At 48.5% G+C, this 21009-nt stretch overlaps 9 protein-coding genes across 9 annotated transcripts; 4 read left to right on the forward strand and 5 right to left on the reverse strand.

Moving 5' to 3' along the window:
- Positions 1–327: 327 nt before the first annotated feature.
- On the reverse strand, positions 328–1658 carry LACBIDRAFT_326597 (uncharacterized protein; the record flags this gene model as incomplete). The annotated part of the gene is made up of 8 exons (XM_001880474.1): positions 328–347; positions 485–500; positions 563–619; positions 647–667; positions 1100–1109; positions 1142–1163; positions 1275–1503; positions 1614–1658. The coding sequence occupies 8 exons, from the start codon at positions 1656–1658 to the stop codon at positions 328–330; spliced, it is 420 nt and encodes a 139-aa protein (XP_001880509.1).
- Positions 1659–2537: 879 nt separating this feature from the next.
- On the forward strand, positions 2538–3547 carry LACBIDRAFT_249330 (uncharacterized protein; the record flags this gene model as incomplete). Its single annotated transcript, XM_001880233.1, has 6 exons — positions 2538–2677; positions 2732–2864; positions 2914–3015; positions 3067–3201; positions 3227–3409; positions 3458–3547. Coding segments are annotated over 6 exons (783 nt in total), but the record flags the coding sequence as incomplete, so codon positions are not given.
- Positions 3548–3966: 419 nt separating this feature from the next.
- LACBIDRAFT_249285 (MFS polyamine transporter) lies at positions 3967–5932 on the reverse strand (the record flags this gene model as incomplete). The annotated part of the gene is made up of 7 exons (XM_001880475.1): positions 3967–4384; positions 4455–4686; positions 4741–5048; positions 5105–5353; positions 5408–5494; positions 5547–5615; positions 5664–5932. The coding sequence occupies 7 exons, from the start codon at positions 5930–5932 to the stop codon at positions 3967–3969; spliced, it is 1632 nt and encodes a 543-aa protein (XP_001880510.1).
- A 1028-nt stretch (positions 5933–6960) lies between these two features.
- LACBIDRAFT_296580 (uncharacterized protein) lies at positions 6961–9230 on the reverse strand (the record flags this gene model as incomplete). The annotated part of the gene is made up of 6 exons (XM_001880476.1): positions 6961–7212; positions 7279–7447; positions 7503–7683; positions 7742–7833; positions 7893–8057; positions 8110–9230. 6 exons carry the CDS (start codon positions 9228–9230, stop codon positions 6961–6963), a joined length of 1980 nt encoding a protein of 659 aa, XP_001880511.1.
- A 529-nt stretch (positions 9231–9759) lies between these two features.
- Positions 9760–10452, forward strand: LACBIDRAFT_296581 (uncharacterized protein). The gene is made up of 3 exons (XM_001880234.1): positions 9760–10200; positions 10253–10276; positions 10330–10452. Exons 1-3 carry the CDS (start codon positions 9899–9901, stop codon positions 10367–10369), a joined length of 366 nt encoding a protein of 121 aa, XP_001880269.1. The 5' UTR covers positions 9760–9898; the 3' UTR covers positions 10370–10452.
- A 1094-nt stretch (positions 10453–11546) lies between these two features.
- On the reverse strand, positions 11547–13259 carry LACBIDRAFT_294101 (uncharacterized protein; the record flags this gene model as incomplete). The annotated part of the gene is made up of 6 exons (XM_001880477.1): positions 13013–13259; positions 12784–12947; positions 12682–12725; positions 12250–12444; positions 12017–12168; positions 11547–11740 (listed from the first exon to the last, which is right to left on the reverse strand). The coding sequence occupies exons 2-6, from the start codon at positions 12838–12840 to the stop codon at positions 11547–11549; spliced, it is 642 nt and encodes a 213-aa protein (XP_001880512.1). The 5' UTR covers positions 12841–12947; positions 13013–13259.
- Positions 13260–13739: 480 nt separating this feature from the next.
- Positions 13740–15394, forward strand: LACBIDRAFT_326601 (uncharacterized protein; the record flags this gene model as incomplete). Its single annotated transcript, XM_001880235.1, has 8 exons — positions 13740–13747; positions 13841–13912; positions 13938–13961; positions 14189–14343; positions 14391–14424; positions 14779–14911; positions 14947–14952; positions 15062–15394. 8 exons carry the CDS (start codon positions 13740–13742, stop codon positions 15392–15394), a joined length of 765 nt encoding a protein of 254 aa, XP_001880270.1.
- A 1243-nt stretch (positions 15395–16637) lies between these two features.
- LACBIDRAFT_296584 (uncharacterized protein) lies at positions 16638–17423 on the reverse strand (the record flags this gene model as incomplete). Its single annotated transcript, XM_001880478.1, has 4 exons — positions 16638–16808; positions 16865–17210; positions 17262–17306; positions 17365–17423. The coding sequence occupies 4 exons, from the start codon at positions 17421–17423 to the stop codon at positions 16638–16640; spliced, it is 621 nt and encodes a 206-aa protein (XP_001880513.1).
- Positions 17424–17797: 374 nt separating this feature from the next.
- LACBIDRAFT_296585 (uncharacterized protein) lies at positions 17798–19320 on the forward strand (the record flags this gene model as incomplete). The annotated part of the gene is made up of 8 exons (XM_001880236.1): positions 17798–17957; positions 18133–18164; positions 18221–18376; positions 18424–18597; positions 18653–18739; positions 18793–18876; positions 18932–19091; positions 19160–19320. 8 exons carry the CDS (start codon positions 17798–17800, stop codon positions 19318–19320), a joined length of 1014 nt encoding a protein of 337 aa, XP_001880271.1.
- Positions 19321–21009: the final 1689 nt, after the last annotated feature.

Below are 21009 nucleotides of genomic sequence, written 5' to 3' on the forward strand. Positions count from 1 at the left end.
TAAATGCACACAAAAATGCTGAGAAATAAATTTGTTAATGGAGAGTGGATGACTTTCCGTAAGGTTACATGTCATATTTCGGAGATCGAATGTCAGTTTAGTCGTTTAATCTATTCAAGCTGACATTCCGCAAGCTATTTATCGTTCCGTTCCCAATATTTTGTGCTGCATGGTACCCTGAAGTTAATTACAATGTTTACAGTGTCTGATGTAGACAGGCTATCATGTACTATACAATTGCTATACAACAGAAGGTTGTTTCAGCCAATGAGGGGAGAGGATGAGGCCAAGATTGGCTTGGGAACATTTTATTCCAGCGAGTTTAATCTATGAAGAGGGGTCTGACCCTATGAACACTAGATTAAGGTTTATTGAGACGTGAAAACAGGCACGAAGAATATTTTTCGTCCCCATTTGGCCCCGGCAACACGGCAACAGAGCCAAGATATCAAGGAATAAACTATTTCCCCGAATAAAAGCTTACGGAAAGTCATCCAGTACTTATAGTAAATAAAGTATACAGCTTTCTCTCTTACGGTTTTATCAGCTGCGAGGAGCGCACCACGCAAGCGGCTCGGCGATGGCGCAGCAGCCGACTCATAGTACCCCAAGTAGTTGACTGTCGAAAAGATACAGCAAAAATCACCTTGTAGTTGACACCTTGTAGCTGACAAATATTATTTCGAGTAGTTGAAGATAAAGGAATTCACCTTATGTAGCTTGCTGATTTCCCCGTACACAACTTGAATTCAAACACAATTGAAGTTTTTATTTGGTTTTTATATAAATGCATGTTTCATGCAATGCTGGGAAAGAGATTTGTTGATGGGTAGCATTTATATTTTAGCCAGAGTAAAAGCAGTTCCGAGCTAAAGCACTTCTGACCTAGTCCTGTGTTTACCGCGCCCCCGAAACCGCGCTAGAAAATGTTTATGTAATCTTCGGACTCTGAAACCGCGTCGCGTCAATATTTCCTCGTCGCCCTGGACTCTCGACGCGTTTTTTGTCGCATGGCTTGTTCTATCCCCTCAAATTCAACGGTAATCTCTTCTAACCATTGCTTAATATGTATAGCAATGCTTGGACCGTCCGGTCTTACCAGAAGAACTCTGCAATTCAAGTCCCAGCAAAAGCCGCTTACATTTCGCCATTCCAATCACAATCTACACCCGGTTCCACAAGTCCTGCAGCCATAAGCCATGCACGTCCTTCGTTGTTCGCTTGCGCAACCAATCTTGTCGGTAACTATGTCCAACAAGAGATACTAAGCTTACCATGAAGGACGATGACACTCAGCTCGGGTCGTGCATCCACTAATGGCCGACGCCCAGAGGATAGCGTTAGGTTGGTTACTTGGCAGACCTTGGGGAAACTCAACATTGCTGGACTTTGTGAACGAGAACACTCTGGCGGGTGCAGTACCGTGGGTGGGCCGTTGCTTTCTAAGCCTTTCTTGCACTTGCGCAACTCTGGGTTGAGGAGCTCGTTTAGCGGGTGATGATGCTGGAAGACCATAAGGAGACAATGCGACAAGTTAATCCAGGACTTGTGGAACTGGGTGTAGCTTGTGATAGGAATGGCGAAATGTAAGGTGTTGCTGGGACTTGAATTACAGAGTTCCTCTTGTAAGACCGGACAGTTCGAGCATTGTTATCCATGGTAAATAATAGCTGGAAGAGATTACAGTTGAATTTGGGGCATTAGAACAAGTTGTGCGACAAAAAACGCGTCGAGAGTCCAGGCAATATTGACGCGACGCGGTTTCAAAGTCCGAAGATTACATAAACATTTTCTCGGTTTTGGGGGCGTGGTAACAAACAGACTTCATATATCGTGAACCAAGGTACGACTTCACATATATCGAAGTCTGTCTACGAGAGACTACTTCTGACCAACAACACTTGAGACAGTGTCCAATGTGTGATCTACGCAAAGGTACCTCCATAATTGTCAACACTTGTAGAATAATAAACCTGTTGTGCATCCTACAAACATTGATTAACAAAATCTCAAACTGGTGAACAATAAGAACATCAGCCATCTTGACTGGCCAATTTCATTATTTTATTCTTTCACATATTCTTCAGCTGAGTGGTGTTGCCATGGCTACCAAGACTATTTCACAAAGAAATTGTTTAAATATGCAAATTAAATGTGGTTGATGTTCTTATTGTTCTTCCTTTTGTAATTTTGAGAATTAATGTTTTCGGGATGCACATTCACTTCATTATTTTACAAGTGGCTACGATTAAGGAGGTACATATGTCCTGATTTGTCCTGAATATTTATTGGGCCCTGTCTCAAGTGCAAGGGATAAAGAAATGATGTTGGTAAGTAAGTAATCGCATCAAAATTGTTGCAAAATTGAGAGCCGCGCGTTTTGCGGTGATTATTTGGCAACGCCCGCAGAACCAAGCGATCTTTTCTTTTCTCATCATCGCCTCCTATCATGGACGATGTCAGCGACCTCTCTCTAGACACTGTGTTCACAGTCAGTTACTCTCAACATTCACTATCTCCTACTCTGATCTGAGAAGGAACCACTCAGGCCCCCTACGCCAGAGCCGACAATCTCAACTTATACACGACCTGAAGAGAACGTCGGTGTTGGAGACGATGCGTGGCGGGAGATCAACGTTAGGCTTGTTGGCGCGCATCCGCTGTGGGGACATTATTTGTACGCTGCTTCTCTTGTTTTTGTCTTATCGATCATGGGCGAATACTTCATCAGGTGGAACGCTGCCCGGGCGTTTGCGACGTATCTCGACACGCATAAGCACCTCTGTCGAGGACGATTGGTGCTTGAGCTTGGCGCTGGAGGAGCATTACCGAGCATTGTAACGGCCACGAATGGTGCTGGGAAGGTCTGTACACTCCGGCTTTGTTTCACACCGACGGCTGACCGTAATCTAGGTAGTCGTGACCGATTACCCTGACCGGGAACTTGTGGAAAACATGGAATATAACGTGAAAACGAACGTACCGGAGCATCAGCGGGATCGGTTGAACGTCCAGGTGCCCACATTGATGATGGCGGCCCTCCTTCGTTTTGACCTCGATGGATAGGGATACATATGGGGCCACCCCGTCAAACCACTTCTGGACGCCCTCCCAACGCCATCGAGCAAGTTTGACCTCATCATACTGTCAGATCTCATTTTCAACCATTCTCAGGCACGTATGACTCAATTCCCAATGGAAGTGCCTGCGCTTACGACTCACACAGCATGAAGCCTTGCTGAAAACGTGCGAAGAGGCATTGTCGTCTGACTCGGCCAGCTCACACCCGTCGGTGCTGGTATTCTATACGCACCATCGACCGCATTTAGCTCATCGTGACATGAACTTCTTCACCAAGGCCAGGGAGCGGGGATGGCGGTCTGAAGAGATATTGAGCGAGACGTTTCCGGTGTGCAGTTTTTCCACCGCTTGTGCGCATGTCCTAATATGTTGTTAGCCAATGTTCCCAGAAGATTCGGGTGAGGAAGCTGTTAGGTCCACCGTACATGGGTGGAGACTAACCCGGAGGGAAAGTGTCGGCACTTGAGGTGTGTACATTCGAGTTTATTTACCCAGTTAGCGTGAGCATATCTGATGTACAGCTAAAAATTTGTCGAACTTGGACTCCAAATTATTTCGGTCATTTTGAACCGGGGATGCTCTTCCGATTTCTGTTCTATTGGATGACTCGTTGAAAAGCGTGTAATAGATAATGGAGAGCCTTATGCAGTATTAACTGGATGGACGTTGAGCTGCCTGTGCTCTTCACGCCAAAGGGCGGGTTTAAGAATGGATTTGATTCGCCACCCAACACCAATATTCCCCGAAAAAAGAATTATAGTGCTGTCCTAGACAAGATGGCCGGAAAGGTATATATATACGAAAGACGCGAAAGTATCAGCAAAGGTTTAAATAAGGAAGGGGACCGATGAATTGTAGAACAAAATAACCAGAAATCCATCCAACTCACTCTCCTCCCTTTTCAGCCTGAATAATGTGCGAATCGGGTATCCTTTGCTTCTGGGAAGCCTTCTTCGACCGCGCACGGATTTTATGACCATAAAAGAAAAATACAAACGGAATAGGGCCAATGACGCAGGAGAACAACGCGAGGAGCAATCCAGCATACTGAAACCCCATCTTATGAAACATCTGTTCCGCAAAGAGAGGGACCATAGCGCCAGCCTCTGAGCGAAGCAAGGTCTTCGCTGCAATAGCCGAGGCGGCGTAGGACGAGTAAGAGTCGATGATGTAGGAGTTTGCTGAGATGTATAATAGGATCATGGCGAACCCGAAGATAACGCCGGATATAAGGGGAGCGATCCAGTGGACGTTAGCGTAGGCGCCGGTGAAAGCGAAGATGAAGAGTCCAAATGGCAAGACGCTGAGCGCGGAAAAGCAGGGAGGTGTTAGTAGGCCGTAATAAAGGTATAAGGATGGGGAGACAAACATACAATGCAGCAATCATCATCAGGTATAAGCGCGCCTCGGGAAAATCGCCGTTCTTAGTTGCCCTCTTGTATATCTTTTCTTGGAGGGGTATGATTATGATTGCGAGGAAGGAACCCAGCATGATGCTGACGAACGAAACGCCAGTCATACCCGCGTTCCAGCCGCGAATTTCAGTGAAGGCGATTGGGAAGGCGAAAAAGAGCAGATAGAGGAGGCAATACACGAAGGCAAGATCTATGGAAGGAGGGTGAGTCTTTCTCGTCATTGAAGACGGATAATAGAGCTCACAGAACGACATGAAGATGATGATAGGTTCCGTAAACATCATGACCAAGGGACGAACCAGCGCAATTTTGATGGACTCGTAGAGGGGCTTTTTCTCGAGTTCCTCGAGAGTACGGTACTTGTCGTCGCCTGTTGCTTTGCGTAGTTTCTCTGCTTTCTTGCGCAGAAGGACCGGAGCGAGAGTTTCGGGCATGATGAGTGTGAATATAAAACATACGCCGACGAAGATGAAGAGGACCCAGTAGATCCATCTCCAACCCGCACGCATGCCGATCCAACCACCCACCAAAGGACCGACGCAGGGACCAAGGCTATATGTGCCATGTGGGTGAGTCGGCGGAAGACGCTGAGCGAATCGCGAACGTACAAAATGGTAGTGGAGAAGATTGCCATGGGAGCCCCGCGCTGCTCGATAGACCACACGTCAGCGATAGTACCGCCTACGTTGCACATCGGAGCAGAGGCGGCCAAGCCGGCGAGCATCCTTCCGATGATGAGAGTTGCGCCGTTCTTTGCTAGGGCACTGGGAAGGGTGAAGATGAAGTAGAGGAAGATGCTGACGCAGTATATTGGTTTGCGACCGAACAACTCCGATAGAGGTGCGAAGATTAGGGGTCTAGGACAAGAGGGTAAGTCAAGATGAATATGTTGAGAATGAGAGGATCCTAACCCGAAGCCGAATCCCATGACGAAACATGTCACGGTCAACATTGTGATCTCCTGTTGAATGTGGAGAGTCAGGCTGGGGCCCACCATGCTTAAATACATCTAGTCAGATACAGCGGAGCCTAAAGATGAGAAGGACGAACTCTCCGGTAATGATGGAGCTCCCCATCGCCACCGCAAGACAAAGGAATGAAGTGGCCATGGTTACGAACCTTCAGGAAGTATATTTCAGTGGTCGCTTCAAGAAAAGGTCAACATACCATTTCCGGGAGAGACTCCATTCCCGCGGATCCTCTCCTGCACTTTTCTCGAAACTCACGATGTGGTATCCCTCACGAGTTCGATCCGCTTCGAGCTCCTTGACGGTAACTTCAGGGCTTCCAGGTGTGCCAGAGCCGACAAAGGTCTGGGTGTGTGTCGAGTGACGCGAAAGAGGACCTTCCCTGTCCAGTACGCGGTATTCATCTTCCTGAGCATTAGTGAGCGCTGGGGGACTGATAAACTCTGCTTCGATGGGCTCGGAAGGCATGACGAGCTCGAGCTCAGGAGATACCTGGCGCAGGAGCAGGGATAGATAAGTGGAGAGGTTGAACGGCGCAGCACTCTGGGCTCGAAGGTCTTTGTACGAGCCTTTTGTCGCACCCCATCGCACTGTACGATGGGAGCGGTGGATAGTCAAGGTGTAGAAGTCAGTAATGAAATGCCCAGCTGTACTGACTGCGACAACATGGCCGTCAATTACAAATTGATCACAAAGCATGCCTCACTCACCTTTAGACTTCAATTGTGATAAGTTGGAAAGATGGTATTGATTTCAAGGGTGGCATCCTGCCGAGCGTGAAGAGGTGTCTCGTTGCTGTAAACATCAACCGAAGGTAGAGCCTGCTCAGCGAAGTGATATCGATAACTGTGTGTCCAGGTGTCCCCTTTATTTTTGTCGATGTGCCAGGAAACCACGGGCCGCGTTGATACTTCTTGATACCTCCGCGGAGCTCCACATGGCAACAACGTCTCTTGTCTTAAAGTCAGGGGCCAGCAGGAAACAGGGGCCGATGAAAGGTTGTCGGATCACTGGATGGCGAGAGACTTACTCAGTACTGAGCACTAATGCCAAAGTAAAGCGGGCAAGGGAATAAGGAGGTAGTACGTGAGCGCGTGAGCCTCGGACGATTGATGATGTTCTTGCTGGGTGAATGGGTTTACCACGCGCGGCTTGTCAAGTTGTGTTTTGAACTTTTGAATCGGTTCAAGGGTATTTGCAGCAATACAAGGCCTTGGTAGCGTAATTTTGAGTGTAGTTATGCATCTGTGATTGTGAAAGGCAGTCAACAGGATGTAGATCTGATCCCGAGTTGAATCAACGAGGTGCAGGGTTTGGTCTGGTTAGGTGCACGTACCCCTCCTCCGTGCAATCCAACTCGAAGAATACGGACAAAGCCCAAAATATCTATTAGTCATGGGACGAACGCAAACGAGAAAGCAACTTAAAACATAAAAACCACAACCAACGAATCCTAACACCAACACCACAGATACTTCCCATCGCGGTCCCACGCATCATCCACGCACAATGCCAACCGTAACCTCAGCCTCCTCCCTCCCCAAAGCGCCCACACACCTCTCCCGAGCCCACTTGGTCAACTTCAACACATCATCATCGCCCAAATTCCCCGTCACATGAAGCTCCAACGTAACCACCAACGCCTCCCCCTCCCCCCTTCCTTTCCCCGGTACGAAGTCTTGAGGGCTCGGAGTCAGTTGCCAGATATGCGGTGCGGGGAGGTGGAGGACTTGAGGGTGCCTTTCGACCTGTGCAGTACACATTGGATTAGCCAATCATTGGGGAGTGGGATGAGGTGATGGGCAGACACATACCTCACGCATAGCTCGAAGGAACGCCTCCATTTTCCCGCTCGCCATTCCGCGAGGTGGAGAGGTCTGTAGTAGGACTGTACCTAGCACAACCGACGCGCGGTATGCTACTTTAAATGTAAGCATGGCGATGATGAGTGCTAACACTAGGTCAGCGATGCGGTGTTGTGTGCTAGAGATGACAGTCGGTAAGCTGGCACATTGGAGGGAGGTGGAGAGCATCTTACGGGGGCAATAAGAGCCCTATGAAAAAGATGGAGGCGCAGAAAGCCAGGGGACATGTGACATAGGGGTTTGAGAGCATTAGGGTTAGCGGCGTCGTTGGTGGTGGTTCGTGGCGTGTGTGCTTGGAAAAGGATGAGATTAAGCGGACGATGGCGGGGAGCGATGGAATACGGTTGCCCGTTACTATGATTTCAATAATGTGCGTCAGAGCGACCAACATGAGCGTTGAGATGGGGCACACCGTTAACTAGTTTCGTGTGGTTGTTGAATATCAAGGCTGTTGCGACGAGGGAGAGGAAAGTTATCAAGGTGGCAAAAACTGGGAAATCGATACTTCAGACGAGATCAGTCAGTATAGGGAGATCACCACCAAGAAAAGGACAAAGACGAACCCAAGTCCACTGACAGCCTCTTCGTCACCATGATGATGATGATGTCCCTGCACACCTCCAGCGCTCAACAGCAAGTGCTCAACAGTCTCCTTGCACACGTACACCGAAGAGAACATGAGATACACAACGTGTGCGAACATGAGCACGGTTTCCAATCGACCGTTGCTAAACATGGAACCATAAGCCGACGCACAACCTAACAAATAAGAAAACGCACCCATAAGGCCTCCTCAGCCGGTCTCTTACCCCATTATAACCAGACGCCAACCACGGAGGCACCACCTCACTGAACGCCACCCCAAAAGAGTCAAACACGACCCAGTACCCAAGGCCCGTGCAAGACAACGAGCCAATCTGCTGCCCACACACCCAGAGATACGCGCCAAGGACGAACTGTGCAATACTGGCGGCAGCAGCACCAACCGGTATCCTATCGTCCTGCACGGGGACCTGTCGCGACTGTTCCGTAGGAGAAGGGGAACTCGAACTCGTACCAGCAGAGTCCGGCATGGGCGTCCAAGGCGATACTGGAATAGGAGCCGGCTCTGTATGGAGGTTCTCGCCTCCCGGTTCGAGAAAGGAGAAAAAGTTATGTGACAGGGAGTGTTTGTGGTGATGGCCTCTCCTTGAAGCCGATGACGACCCAGAGCCGGGGGTTTTAGACATGGGAGACGGGAGAGCTGAGTTGGGGGGTCGTGCGCCGAATGTGAATCCCTTTCCTAGGGGAGTGGGCGGGCTGGCGGAGGGCATGATGATGGCTGGAGCTTCTTCGTCTATTGGGCCGCTGTGGTGGATTTCCAGCTCTTGTCCCCCGTCCTCAGAGATTGAACTTGCTGGCAAGGAACCTGGGCGCGGGAAGAAAACAGACAGATTGCGTGAGTGCATTCGGGAGTGCCGACGGGAGTGTTTCGCAGCGGTGTCCGCGGAGGTATCTGGTGCTGAATGCGAAGTAATCATGATTGAAGGGCGCGGGGATGTTGGGGAAGAGAGAATCGGTGTGCTTGGAAAGGAAGTGAGTAATGGAGAGGCAAGAGGGCGGGAGAATGGGGTTGAGATGGAGCGTGTGCGGGCGTGGGAGCCGTTCAAGTGGGGTGGAGGATTGGTCATGGAGAAAGAGGAGCGGAGCGGGGAGGCAGTCCCATTCATAGGAAGTCTTGGGGGCATGCGGAATTGGCCTAAAGAGGGTGGAATGTCGTGTGGTGTGGAATGAACGCGGTTGCGAGGTGGTGGTGGAGCCATGATAGCGGGGGTTTCGATGCCATTGTGCGGCACAATAACAACATTCTCTTCTTCGTCTCTGCTCGATTTCCGGCGGTGGAGTTGAGGTGGTTGAGCCATATAAAGGAGTGTGTACGTTTAAAGAGTGTAGCTGGGCGGGTTTAGTGCTAGCTGGAATCGGATCGGGCGTAATTACGTTCCTCCCAATAGTGTTGGACGTTGAGCGCCAATGCAATAACCAACGAGTGACCCGAGGACTATCAATGACAGAACGGATCTGCGTATGAGTCTCGCAGAAAGATAGACGTGCTGCGTAGCGCGCTGGCAGTTCTGCCTACTTTCCAAAGTCTTCAACCCGCGTAGAGGAAGCTGCCACAAGCTAAGGATTGCTTGAAGTTATCACAAGCACCCGTTGGTGCTCACCAGAATACCCAACAGAGCGAGGATGCAAACACAGTCTGTAGAAAAATTGAATTTGAAAAACCTCTGGAAATGGAAGGAATTAGGTGCTCACCGTGATGGACGTTCAGCTCGAGGGTGTGGTCGTTGTTGAAGACGATGATAGGCGGCGAAGTGTGACAACGCAACACGTGACAGCGGACTTCTGAATCCATTCGGACCTTGAACTTTTTGAAACAGCCACGCCTCTCACAACCAACCCACCAACGACAATACTTAATTTTTACTGGGAACATTCTTTGAAAGGCCACTTCAGTGCCGCAACTTCTGACGATTCTCAAGACCCATTTATTGCGAAGCTGACTTACCATAGCACCTGGTTCTGACCTATGCTTTGTGTCAGTGTCAACCTTGCACTGAGTAATTTTGACGCAATTTTGACGAAGTGCTTGTACGAGGTTCTCATACCATCACTCCCTCCTCCTAAAAAGAAAACTTCGAAATTTGAACTTACTCTAACAGAGGGATCTAGGGCAATAAAACTGTTGGGGATTTCGAAGTCGCCTTTCAAGTTTTTGTTCATGCCCGTGCACCATGTCGATTTCAAGCCCAGAGGTACCTCCGTTTATCTCAATGACAGCCGTGCTCCTATAGATCTTGCCATACTGTGTATACTGTATGGCCTGAAGGCGTAAGACTTCTATTTAGATCAACGGACGAGACTGAATCAACAAGAGCCCTAGATCCAGCGCAACTCCACTCGAGACGTGAGCAAGCTTCCTCCACTCCCAAGCCCCCGCGACTTTGTTGAATCTGACAGCCTGCACGGCGCTTACCAGCTGAAAAAGCTCTCCGAATGATGAAGTTCATGCATACGAGGAGTTTTGAATCTCATTTTTTTATTTATAAACTCGTACACACGGTATTGAAAAGTCATTTGCAACTAGGAGGCCCGATAACGACACACACACGCCCGCCGCTCGTCCATCTTTCAATATCAGACAGAAATTGATTGCTCACCTGGGGTGCACCCTTCCCAAACTGTCCCGAGGCGAAATTTAATGTCAGTACATTCCTTGGTTGGTGTAACGTAATTGACGGATGCCGAAAGGCCTTGATTCGAAACGGCTTCCGTTGTCTTAAGGTCTCATAAGGATACAATTCACAGAATGCAGAGACGCAGACAAATGAAGACGAGATGGAAAGCTGTTCGCCGTCCGCTCTCACATTTTCCGAAAGTCATTTCATCTGATAGCGAACGGGTACGCTACGTGCAATTTTTCTTCATCTCTCAATCAAAGCACTAAGACATTTTTATATAGGCGGCCATTCAGCGATTCGGCTTCAAATAAATCAGTCATCAACTGGACGGTCCTGTGCCGAGAGAACTCTATTTCATTTTTTTTGGTACGCTTCTGCTTTGGGTCGAAGAGACGGTAAAATTGTCATATCGCTATCTCGCTTACATTAACCGTAAGGATCAACTCCCACTTCTCGCCCGAGGGTTCCCACCACAATTTTCTACATATCACAACAATCACCGGTCCCGAAGAGACACTTAATCTTCCTTCTCCCGACCATCTTGTCATTCATCTGGCTGCAAGGTGGCTCATCTTTCCGAAGCGGATGGCTACATCTTCTCAACAGAACCGCAGAAATGAACATTCTATGGAGATCTCATTCTTGCTCGGAGGTAGTATCTTCTCATTGACAAGTGGGGAAGCAGATTCATTGTTTCTCTCCAGAGCCACGCATACCGGCACGGGTTTCCCGTCGTAAGCTCGCACACTCAAATCAACCCTCCTTGCTCTGGTAAGGGAACTAGAGGCTTTTTTGGAAGTCGTCTCATGTTGATTTGGTTTCAGCAGACCTTCCTCGCCTTCCGCTGATCCTACCGATTAGGAATTCAAAGAGTTTAAAGTTTAATAGCCCTTGAAGTTCTTTCAAAGGGTCCCACAGCTTCAGAGCTCTCTGCCGTGTAGTACATCTCTGGTAGTAGGAACGTGTAAACAACCCGGAGTGCACGCGGTGCACTGGTCAAACGGTCACTGGTAACGCGTAACCGATGCCGGTGATCTCAAAATATCTAGCCCAAGGTCTGGCGCAATTAGCGTCCAATATATTCCTGATGTTTTTGACGTTCAAAAATATCTTGGACCGGACGCTGACAAAGGTTGCAAAGATAAAGAAAACATGGCCTTTGAGACTTTGGATCACGCTAAACGCCTGTCCTGTCATCGTGATGCGTTTGTGTCATAGGAAGGACAACGTGATGCTCTCAGATAGAGAGTCGATTGCTTAAGGTGAGCAGCGGACTGCCGTGCGGGCGTCTTACATTCGTCATGGGGTCTTTCACTGCCGTAATAATTGTTACATTCCGGTCAGGATGGTACGAAAGCCGGTTGAGATGCTGACCGTTTCTCAGCGCTCTTAGCATCACCTTTAAGCATCCGACATCGTGGCGAATCCTGGAGCACCCCGAATCTCATCCTAAAACCAACTCATACCATGGACGATAGCCATTTTACTACAATCGTTGGCGAGTCGGCAATCGCAGAATCTGAGGGCAGCCACCTTTTCGTGGCTTTGGCGCGCAGCGGGGGTTTTCGTCCTCGATGTGGCCCTCCCATTGCTACGCTCACGTTTTTTGGAACGTATACTACATCCTTGAGGAATGGTGAGTGTACTTCGGTTTGACATTCCTCGTAATTGAAATTCCACCAACTTATGGAACACTCACCCACGGCCGACGGAATCATCGCTTTTGATTTCACCGACCAGTTCTCCGAGGGTGACATTGGTACTTTTGAAGTTAAGAAGCTGAATGGCCCCGCCTATGACATCGAAGTCAAAATTACACATATAAGAAAGAAGGGCATGAATGGGGTTTTCAAGCCCGACGTCGTGGTGAGTTTCCCCGCCAATCAATATTACCCTACATTAATATTTGTCGTCATAGTTTAAAGGTACTCCCGTTCTCCCCTACAAAAATCTAAATTTATCCGCTTCAGGGATGGGAAGTTTGACTGTAGGAAAGGGTCACGGGTCCTGGAAATTCATGAGGCGTCAGCACAAGTCAGGATGAGAATGCGGGATGTTTGGAGCGCCTGATTTGCCTAATTTCATCAGAATGCGGCGTGTACATAATTTATTCCGACGCGCCTTCACTCACCTGAAGCCATCAATCCCAAAAAATCCGAATACACAGTATGTCCCCTGATTTTACGACAGTGAGGGTCTCGGAGCATGGAAGAGAACAGCAACTGCCGCTTACCTGCAATTTGCACAGGACCATTGCACCCCAAGTGTAATGCATGAGAGAGGCTTGCATAGTGGAGCGCAGGGCGGCCGATTCAAATTGGCCATAAGACGCTGTCCGTAGATCGTTAGTGAACGTTGTAAGAGGGAGAGATAGAATAGATTGATAGAGACCAAATCCTGCTGCAGTGCATCGCAAAGTACGCAAGTCAGTCGTGCTCAAGATGAGAAGAACGATCCTCAACCTTATCCTTACAATCACCCCACCAGGTCCGATGCGCCTCCCTCGAGAGTCGAAATTGATGATCTAACTGACCCCCCATACGTGCCCTAGTAAGCCGTTCTCCGCTAAATCCATGGATCCACGCATACTGCGTCTCCTCCTCATTTCAAGCTTCTTCCCGCTTCTGACGACGCTTCTCCACATCCTCCATCCTCTCCGCTAATGAACATTCTCCCAATCTCGTCGTCGAGAATCCCACCTTGTTCGTTTCTGGCCCCATTGTGGCATCCATAAAGAAATTCTTGAACCATCTATCTCTTCCTCTACACGCGTCGGATGGGGAGTCGCAACAGGTGTTCCCGCAGTCTCCGCCTGTCAAGATTATCAGGCCGCTGACAAGGGAGGCTGATGAGGATGCGTCGAGGGAGAAGGAGCAGGAGGGGTGAGAAAGGTGAGGGACTCCGAAGTCTATGTACTCGTGTTTGGCTACAGATGTGTCTGGTCAAGAAAAACTTCAGGGTGGACCCTAACAGAACCCTTCGTTCGCCGAGGATCACAACACATCAGGTCCCCCTCACGCAATCGCTGATCACTCAGATGACATATATATCGCGTAGCTTCGGAATGGTTCATTCTTCATTTGAAAGACCCGACAACGTTGGTACGAACATTCATTACAAGGCGCGCAGTCATGTAGGAGAGGGGAAGCAGTACATTTGTGTTGAAGAGAGGGAGACGACTGCCAGAGTATGCCAAAGTGAGTAACAGTAGCTTGTTGCACCGAAGGATCAACCAATGGCTTGGGGTTGATTTAGGAGTCCAGATATTGTATGTTGATGCCGGTTTTTAGGATATCTTCTACGCCTTTGAATCTCCAGCGAGAAGCGTTGCGTCAATTGTTGGATGGGTATCAAGATCTTAGGTGAGGATGATCGCCTTTGAATCAGAAATATTGGGGGAACAGAAGTGCAGTGAGTTGAGTCAGGCATAAAGCATAAAGATTGGGGTAAGCGGGGAGGAAGTAAGACTTTGGAGCAAGGATGAGCGCCGGATCCATGGATAGCGGGAAGGCCAGTGTGCTTTGTTGAGTGGTTCGCCCTAGCTAGAGGTGATTTGAACTTACACGCGATCGTTCATGGAACGAAAGTACTCCTGGCATTTTCGTAGCATTCTGCCAATCTCGTCTTCGAGCCTTCAGGGAACTTTCGCCAACGTCCTTGCCAATGGAGGAGGGCCCTCCTCACAATTTTAGCCTCTCCTCGAGTACATTGTTGATCTTCTTCCCACCAGGACCATTTGCCATGACGGCTCCAGAATTTGCCCAATACACTCGTCTTTCTCTCAACATTGCCGGTGCGTTCACTCAGCCAACATGAAGTTGCGCTCGCTTACTCACGCAGTTGGTTACGATTTGCGCGCAACGTTTTGTGCTCTGTGCGTCAAATTCAGCTTATGCAAATTTACTCGCTCAGCGCCCGCTGCTTAGCTGGGCTTCTAGTCGCATAAATGGAGTGGATGCAAGTCCATTTGACCACTGTAACCTCCGAACCTTTTGGATTCCACGTTTCGATTTATGTCGAGAAAGGGCTGCCCACTTCGTCCACCATTTTTGTGGGATCTCCACCGAAACAGTAAAGTTTGAAGGGATTGATTCGGCTGAAGACCGCACCACCTTTCTTCAACGCATGCAGCAACCCAATCACGTTATCTTGGGTTATCTCCACATGCATCGGCGGGTATTCCGCTCCATATCGCCGTTCACTTCCACTGGCCGATTTTTCGATACAGCTTGCATACGCCGATCAACCACCAGTATATGCAGCACAACTACTTTTCGTTGCACCCCCGTTTCCCTGCTTCCTTGCTCGCCCCTGATCAAGTACCAGCGCCGGTGGAATCTATAAAATCACGAGGAGCTTTTGTATGAACGTGGGAGACTGGATGACATCTGTACAGGTGCTGGTGAGCGCCAGCCTCTCTTCTTGGTTAGTGATTCACCTTTCAAATTCGGCCGGATCACAATGTCGAAACGGAGTTCTGTCATTTTAGTTATGTTCTTCTACGCATACAGAGCAGTTCGAGGGACTATTTGATTTCGGAGTCACCTGTCGTGGGCATTGATTGGGCTTTAGGGGGCTTTACGTTGAATACGTTTGTGACGGCGTGTTGTGAAAGGCTCACGTTACCTCAAAATCACATTCAGAAGAGGAGGGTGATTGAGCTTGGGTGTGTCGGTTATGTTAATACAACCCGAGTAGGCTACCAACTTGGCGGCAGGCCATACCGGCCTAAAAAGACTGCTAATCATGATCATTCTGGCATCCAGTGCTTTTTAGATCTGCTTGTGGTCGAACTAACTAACCACTTAAACGGTAAACAGGGCTGTATCGAACAGCAGAGATAAAGACGCAAATTATTGCACATAATCGATAAATCAACATCATCAATTTAAACACCTTCAAGTTCATACAAAACAAGGGCGACGATGACGTTAACAGCAATAAACCAAAAAAATTCCAGCGAACAACACCTTCATAGAACGCTAACTTTAGGGATGTGATTTCTGCAAAGACGTACGTCAACAGAAGATTCGAACTGGTTCAGAAAGGGAAGAGTTTCTGGTTCGAAGAGCATACCTCTGACAACGCTTCATTCATTTACTTCATTCATTTCGTACACTTCCGATCGACATCAACGGGATGGACGCTTTCTAAATATAACAATCGTAGGCCATCTTAAGAGCGCACAATTTAGGGTCCTGGCGCTGTTAAGTTACCGACCAAGAATGGGGATGACATCATTGCTGAGCGCTGAGCGCTGAACGTTGAACGCTGAGTGCTAAGAACTGGATGCATATAGCTCTTGCTTCATTTTGGCGAATACTTTCCTCATTTGCCTTCGTCCAAGGGCAAAGAATCGAGAAATTAGGGTGCGAAGAAATCCTCGCTGCCATCACGAATCTGAAGGGCTATTTAGTCTTGTGCAGTTGAGTTGAAGCAAAAATACAGATGTTATCCAATGAATGAGACGGATATCCTGAAAATCAAGTTCAATTGCAAGCGGCGCAGCAGAGCCCATGAGAGGCTTTTTCCCTGAGCGCGTCGGCGTCGTTGCGCCGCTGTGTATTAGGTTGACGATCGCGAGATGGGGTACTTATCACAATTTTTGCTCACCAGAAGCACCTGAAATTCGTGTCACCATCAGACGTCATTGAAGGAACATGATTACGCGGCATTTATAAAAATCCCCAAAGATTGATCACCTTTGAAGAAGCGGAACATTTACGGCTCTGGTTGCAACGTTGCTTTAGTTCCAGCACCTCTCAGCTCATCGCGGTTCCAGTATCAGTGATTGAGAACTCGGCGAGTCGGGGCGGTCTGGTATAGAATTTTATCAGGTGAGTCGTATCTACCCGCACTGTTTATATGGGCCGATCTGAGGGGGCCGCGTTTCCAACTCGAAGGTCGCATGTTTACATGAGTCTTGAACGTCCTCGTGGCGTTTCCTCGGTGTCTTTTCATGATTGAAATGCGTTACGCTGCTTCCTCCTACAAAGAACGAAATCACCGCGGGGAGAAGATAAGTATTGTGTGTAATGACTAGTAATTTATATATATCTATTCTAATGCGAGGTAAGAAAGGACGAATCATATCTTCCAATAATGTATACTCGCTGCTGCCCGCTCGAATGGGAATTCCCCTCCCCAAGCATTAACATCGGCCAAGCTATCATTAACCGCACACCGCAAGTTCTGAACTGCTTCACGTGCAAACGCGAAATCTTTGACCCGACCTCCTTCTATCTCTTCTTTCGAACTCTAGGAAGCAATTAAATAAGTCCGGATGTTGCGTGAAAGAACAGAATGTTTCTTGCCTGAATTGCCTGCCCAATGTCAATATCAATGACCGCCAACATATCCGCCATATCCCCATCGTCTTCCCACCGAAGGCCCAGCGTGGCTCGCACTACCGAAGACAAAAGTACAAGGCTTGAAAATCCCATTCCTGCTCCGTACAGGGAGCGGATCCTGTTCAATGTATCGCATAGGTGCTGAGTTGGTGTGGCTGGTGATGCGTGTGTTTGTCGACGAAAGAGTGCATGTGGATTTGCAAAGGATTTGACATTGATCTGCCGCAATCGAGAACGAGCGGCTTTTGTAAAAGCTGGGGCAATACCAGGCGGTCCTGTTGCGATCAAGTCCCGTGTAATGGATCTCAAACTGAAGAACGGTAAGGGATAAGCACTGCGCTGAAGGAGATCAATGACTTGCTCGTCAATCGTCGCATTAGCGATGAAAGTGTCGACCATCAGGTTCCTGCCGTATATGTTAGTAACCGTGTTGGGGGAAAGACAGGTAGTCACTAGACGCGTACACATGTCCCAGAGCTGGACGGGAGTCGATGGCGCGAGGCAGTACTTCAAGCGCTGGCATGGTGCGAATATAGTCGGCGTTGGACAGAACGAATTTATCGAAGAGGTTGGAGGTTCATTGCGACTTCTTTCCGCTTTTATAGCATCCTTGATTCGAACCGATTCCACAAAGTTGTGTCAGGGGCAGGAGGAGAGCCTCCGAGAGCCCAAACTGATCTGATGCTGAGTTTGTTCCGATGATTATTTGCTATCGCCCGTTACGTCCGACACGTGGTTTCAAGTCGACTGACCTGGCCCAGTTCTCTTGACTACATTCCGGCCTCTTCTTCGGTTGCATAAATATTCACCGGATCCTCCAACCTACATGATATAAAACGGCAACCTCCTTTCGCGTGTCTGAGCCCTGTCACCTTTTCTATTGCGCGCTACTCAAACATGACAGTCAATCGGGAGTCCTTTCGTCTAGGTCCCTTTGTCGTGCCTCGCGTCTGGACTGGGCTCTGGCAGCTCTCCAGCAATGCATGGGGAAGTGCCTCTGTTGCCAAAGTTCGGCGAGGAATGGCGCGACATGTTGAGATGGGTTATACAGCATTTGGTGAGATCCTCCCCAACTGACCCGAGAGTCGTCATTGCTGATCGATCAAACAGACATGGTACGCCATGAGTTCGACTCGTTCAACCTACGACTGACCATGTATTTACTACTTCATTGACAGGGTAAGCCTGCACAGTCTTCTATACTCCCCCTTTTTCTGACTGGGGAGATACAGCTGACCATTATGGGAGCGCAGAGATAATTTTTGTGCGTTTTTACCTTTTCGTGGACATTTTGTGGACCGACGATGAAATACCTCTCAGGGTCAATTCCAGGAATCCCTGCCCTCGTCGGAGAAAGTACTCGGCGCCACAAAGTGGTGTGTGTTCAAGCGGATAAATCCTTCACGTTCAGCTGTGCTCGCTGCCGTTCACGAGCGTATGGAACGCATGAGGACAGAGCGTGTTGACTTGCTCCAGGTAAATTCATATCTTTACTTGCTAGAAGTCACTCACGGACAAATCAGTTTCACTGGCAAGACTACTCCGATAAGGGGTACTTAACCGCATTGAATCATCTTTGTGATCTAAAAGAAGAAGGATTGATCTCCGCAATCGGTCTCTGTAACTTTGATACGATCAGAACAGACGAAATCTGTACCGTCCTAGGACACGATGCTATCGTCTCGAATCAAGTACAGGTGAGTTCTGCGTGACATAATTCACGCTCGGTGGTAACAATTCGATTTTTCACAGTTCTCAATCATAGACACGCGACCTCTACATGGAATGTCAGACGTTTGCGAGAAGCATGGTTTGAAATTATTGACCTACGGCACTTTGGTTCGTCGTTCGAAAGAAAAAAGTTTCACCGACTATATATCTTCTTTGTTTAGTGTGGGGGATTTTTGGCCGACAAGTGGCTGGAGGCAGTTGAACCTGATCTGTACTCCGGTAATCTCACACCTTCCCAGAGAAAGGTAAAAGTTACACCACACGTCATTTTGTTCGCACATGCAACTATAGCATTTTCAGTACCTCGACATGATTGTCAAGGCTTGGGGCTCCTGGGAACTCTTTCAAGCATTACTCCACGTTCTCCGTAGCATCGGCGATCGCCACGCTGGAAGAAGCATTTCGAATATCGCGACTCGGTGGGTATTGGACCACCCCTTCGTTGGCGCTGTGATTATCGGTCCGTTCGCCTCCCTTTTTACCTTGTTTCGTGATGGTTGTAGCTACATCATTCCCCTCTGAATCCAGGTGCGCGGCTCGGTCTTTCCGAACACTCAGACGACAACCAGATGGCATTTGGGTTCAACTTGACGGCGGAAGATAACGAGGAAATCGAAGCCGTGTTGGCGCACTCGAACGGCCGAAGAATTATCACTACTATCGGAGACTGTGGGGCGGAATATCGGTGATAAGTGGTACCCCCAAGGCGAAGACAACTTTTTGCAGCAACAAACACGAGGTGTTGTCGTGTTGTATATACATGCTTGAGGGCTCGTTGTTCGACATCCGATTTCCTGGTCTGGTCCTTCTTGAAATCTCTCCGCCAACTCAAAGTCAGTTTTAAAAACTGTACGCACGCCGCTTGCAACATGGTATGAGCATTGCAGTGCAGGTAGTGTAACGGACGGCGAGAAAAATTGTAATTTTGTGTGCGCATATTCCTGGCCTGATCTGAATGTGGATCAATTTTCCATCGGTCTCAGCGCAACAGAAAGCTCTGAAATATTGTATAGGGCAGACACCGCAAAACTTGGAATGGCATCGAATTTGAATTGATTTTAATGTCGACATGCGTAACGGAGATAGCAGGGAAACTCACTAGATCGCGGCTGGTATTATCATTCTGCTGAACTGGCGTTATAAGACAGACTGGAATGAGGAAGATTGACTCCATGAGAAATTCGCGCGTGAATACTGAGTCGCTCCGATGTAACACAACTATAGCTTACTGAGTCTATGCGGGGTCTGTGCATTTGATCTACTCATTATGTTGGGTGCGAAAGGATATCAGTATACATCTACGTGTCTCAGATGTTCGTTCCCCGTAACCGCTTTCGATTTGACCTATAAGCCACGGTACCGTCTCGAAGAAATGGACAGTGACAAGAATACAAGGTACCAGGTCTGGAGATATCTCGCATCAAGTATACTCCTTGAAAATCGCGCCGGGATCCCTGGAAAAAAAATTGAGACCACTTCCATGGAGTTATTTAATAGGATAAACCTAGCGAATTGCTTTATATCCCCCTCTCTGCAGAATCGGGATGTATTCCCGGGCTGGTATAATGATTGTGCGAAAGAAAAGGAAGGGGTAAAGAAGGACAGAAGGGGGTTTATCTCCTACTAAGAGTGACGACCCTGTAGAGTAGCACTACAGCGCTTCAGCACCAATTCGGCACGTCATCAAAAATTCGAGCTGGATTAGCTGAGCTCAGGGGACACGCGTAACCCAAGCTTGTACTGACGATCTTGAAGTGTCTGGCCTGCTTGAGCTCAAAAGTTAAACTACGTTGAACGGTGGGTACCGACATCGAGCCACAACCAGCGATAACGACCGGTTCAAGATAGGATGTCGAGCACGGGTAGAGACTCTCGCTGCAGAGTCTTGCAGAGTACAGGCATCTCGGTCTGGCTCCACCACTAAGTAGACATCAATTTATTTCTGTAAACAGATATGCCACAGTGGTGATACACACATCTTTATCGTCCGAAGCCGAATCGCCTCTGCTTGCTGTTGGCACATACCAGCTGATTGCAGTCTCAATAGATGCACCCACCTACCACTATAACCACCCTCAACCTCGACGATTTCATAGCATCACAAATCCACCCGCCAAGCCCCTCAATCCTGACGTGAACAACATTTTAACGGGTCACGGCGGCGGTATTAACTTCACGGGAATACAGGCCATCCCCGTCAAAGAAGATCCCAACCAATCCCGTCAAAGAAACTCCAATTAACCCCGTCAAGGGAAACTCAACCCGCGAGGACGGCGACAAGGTATGACGGAAGAAACGATTCTTCGTAGCTCGACGGAATATGATGGATGGACAACGAAATAAACCGTTCGTCACTACAGAGTAAACCGTTCGCCATG

This window comes from Laccaria bicolor, genomic scaffold, assembly GCF_000143565.1.
Source record: "Laccaria bicolor S238N-H82 LACBIscaffold_10 genomic scaffold, whole genome shotgun sequence".
NCBI lineage: Eukaryota > Fungi > Basidiomycota > Agaricomycetes > Agaricales > Hydnangiaceae > Laccaria > Laccaria bicolor.

Bases quoted from the DNA above. Each gene is read 5' to 3' on its own strand.
- LACBIDRAFT_296581 (XM_001880234.1), top strand. From the start codon at position 9,899: ATGCTTTGTGTCAGTGTCAACCTTGCACTGAGTAATTTTGACGCAATT. The intron at 10,201-10,252 runs GTAAGACTTCTA...CAAGAGCCCTAG, and splicing joins ATACTGTATGGCCTGAAGGC to ATCCAGCGCAACTCCACTCG. The intron at 10,277-10,329 runs GTGAGCAAGCTT...TGAATCTGACAG, and splicing joins AGCGCAACTCCACTCGAGAC to CCTGCACGGCGCTTACCAGC.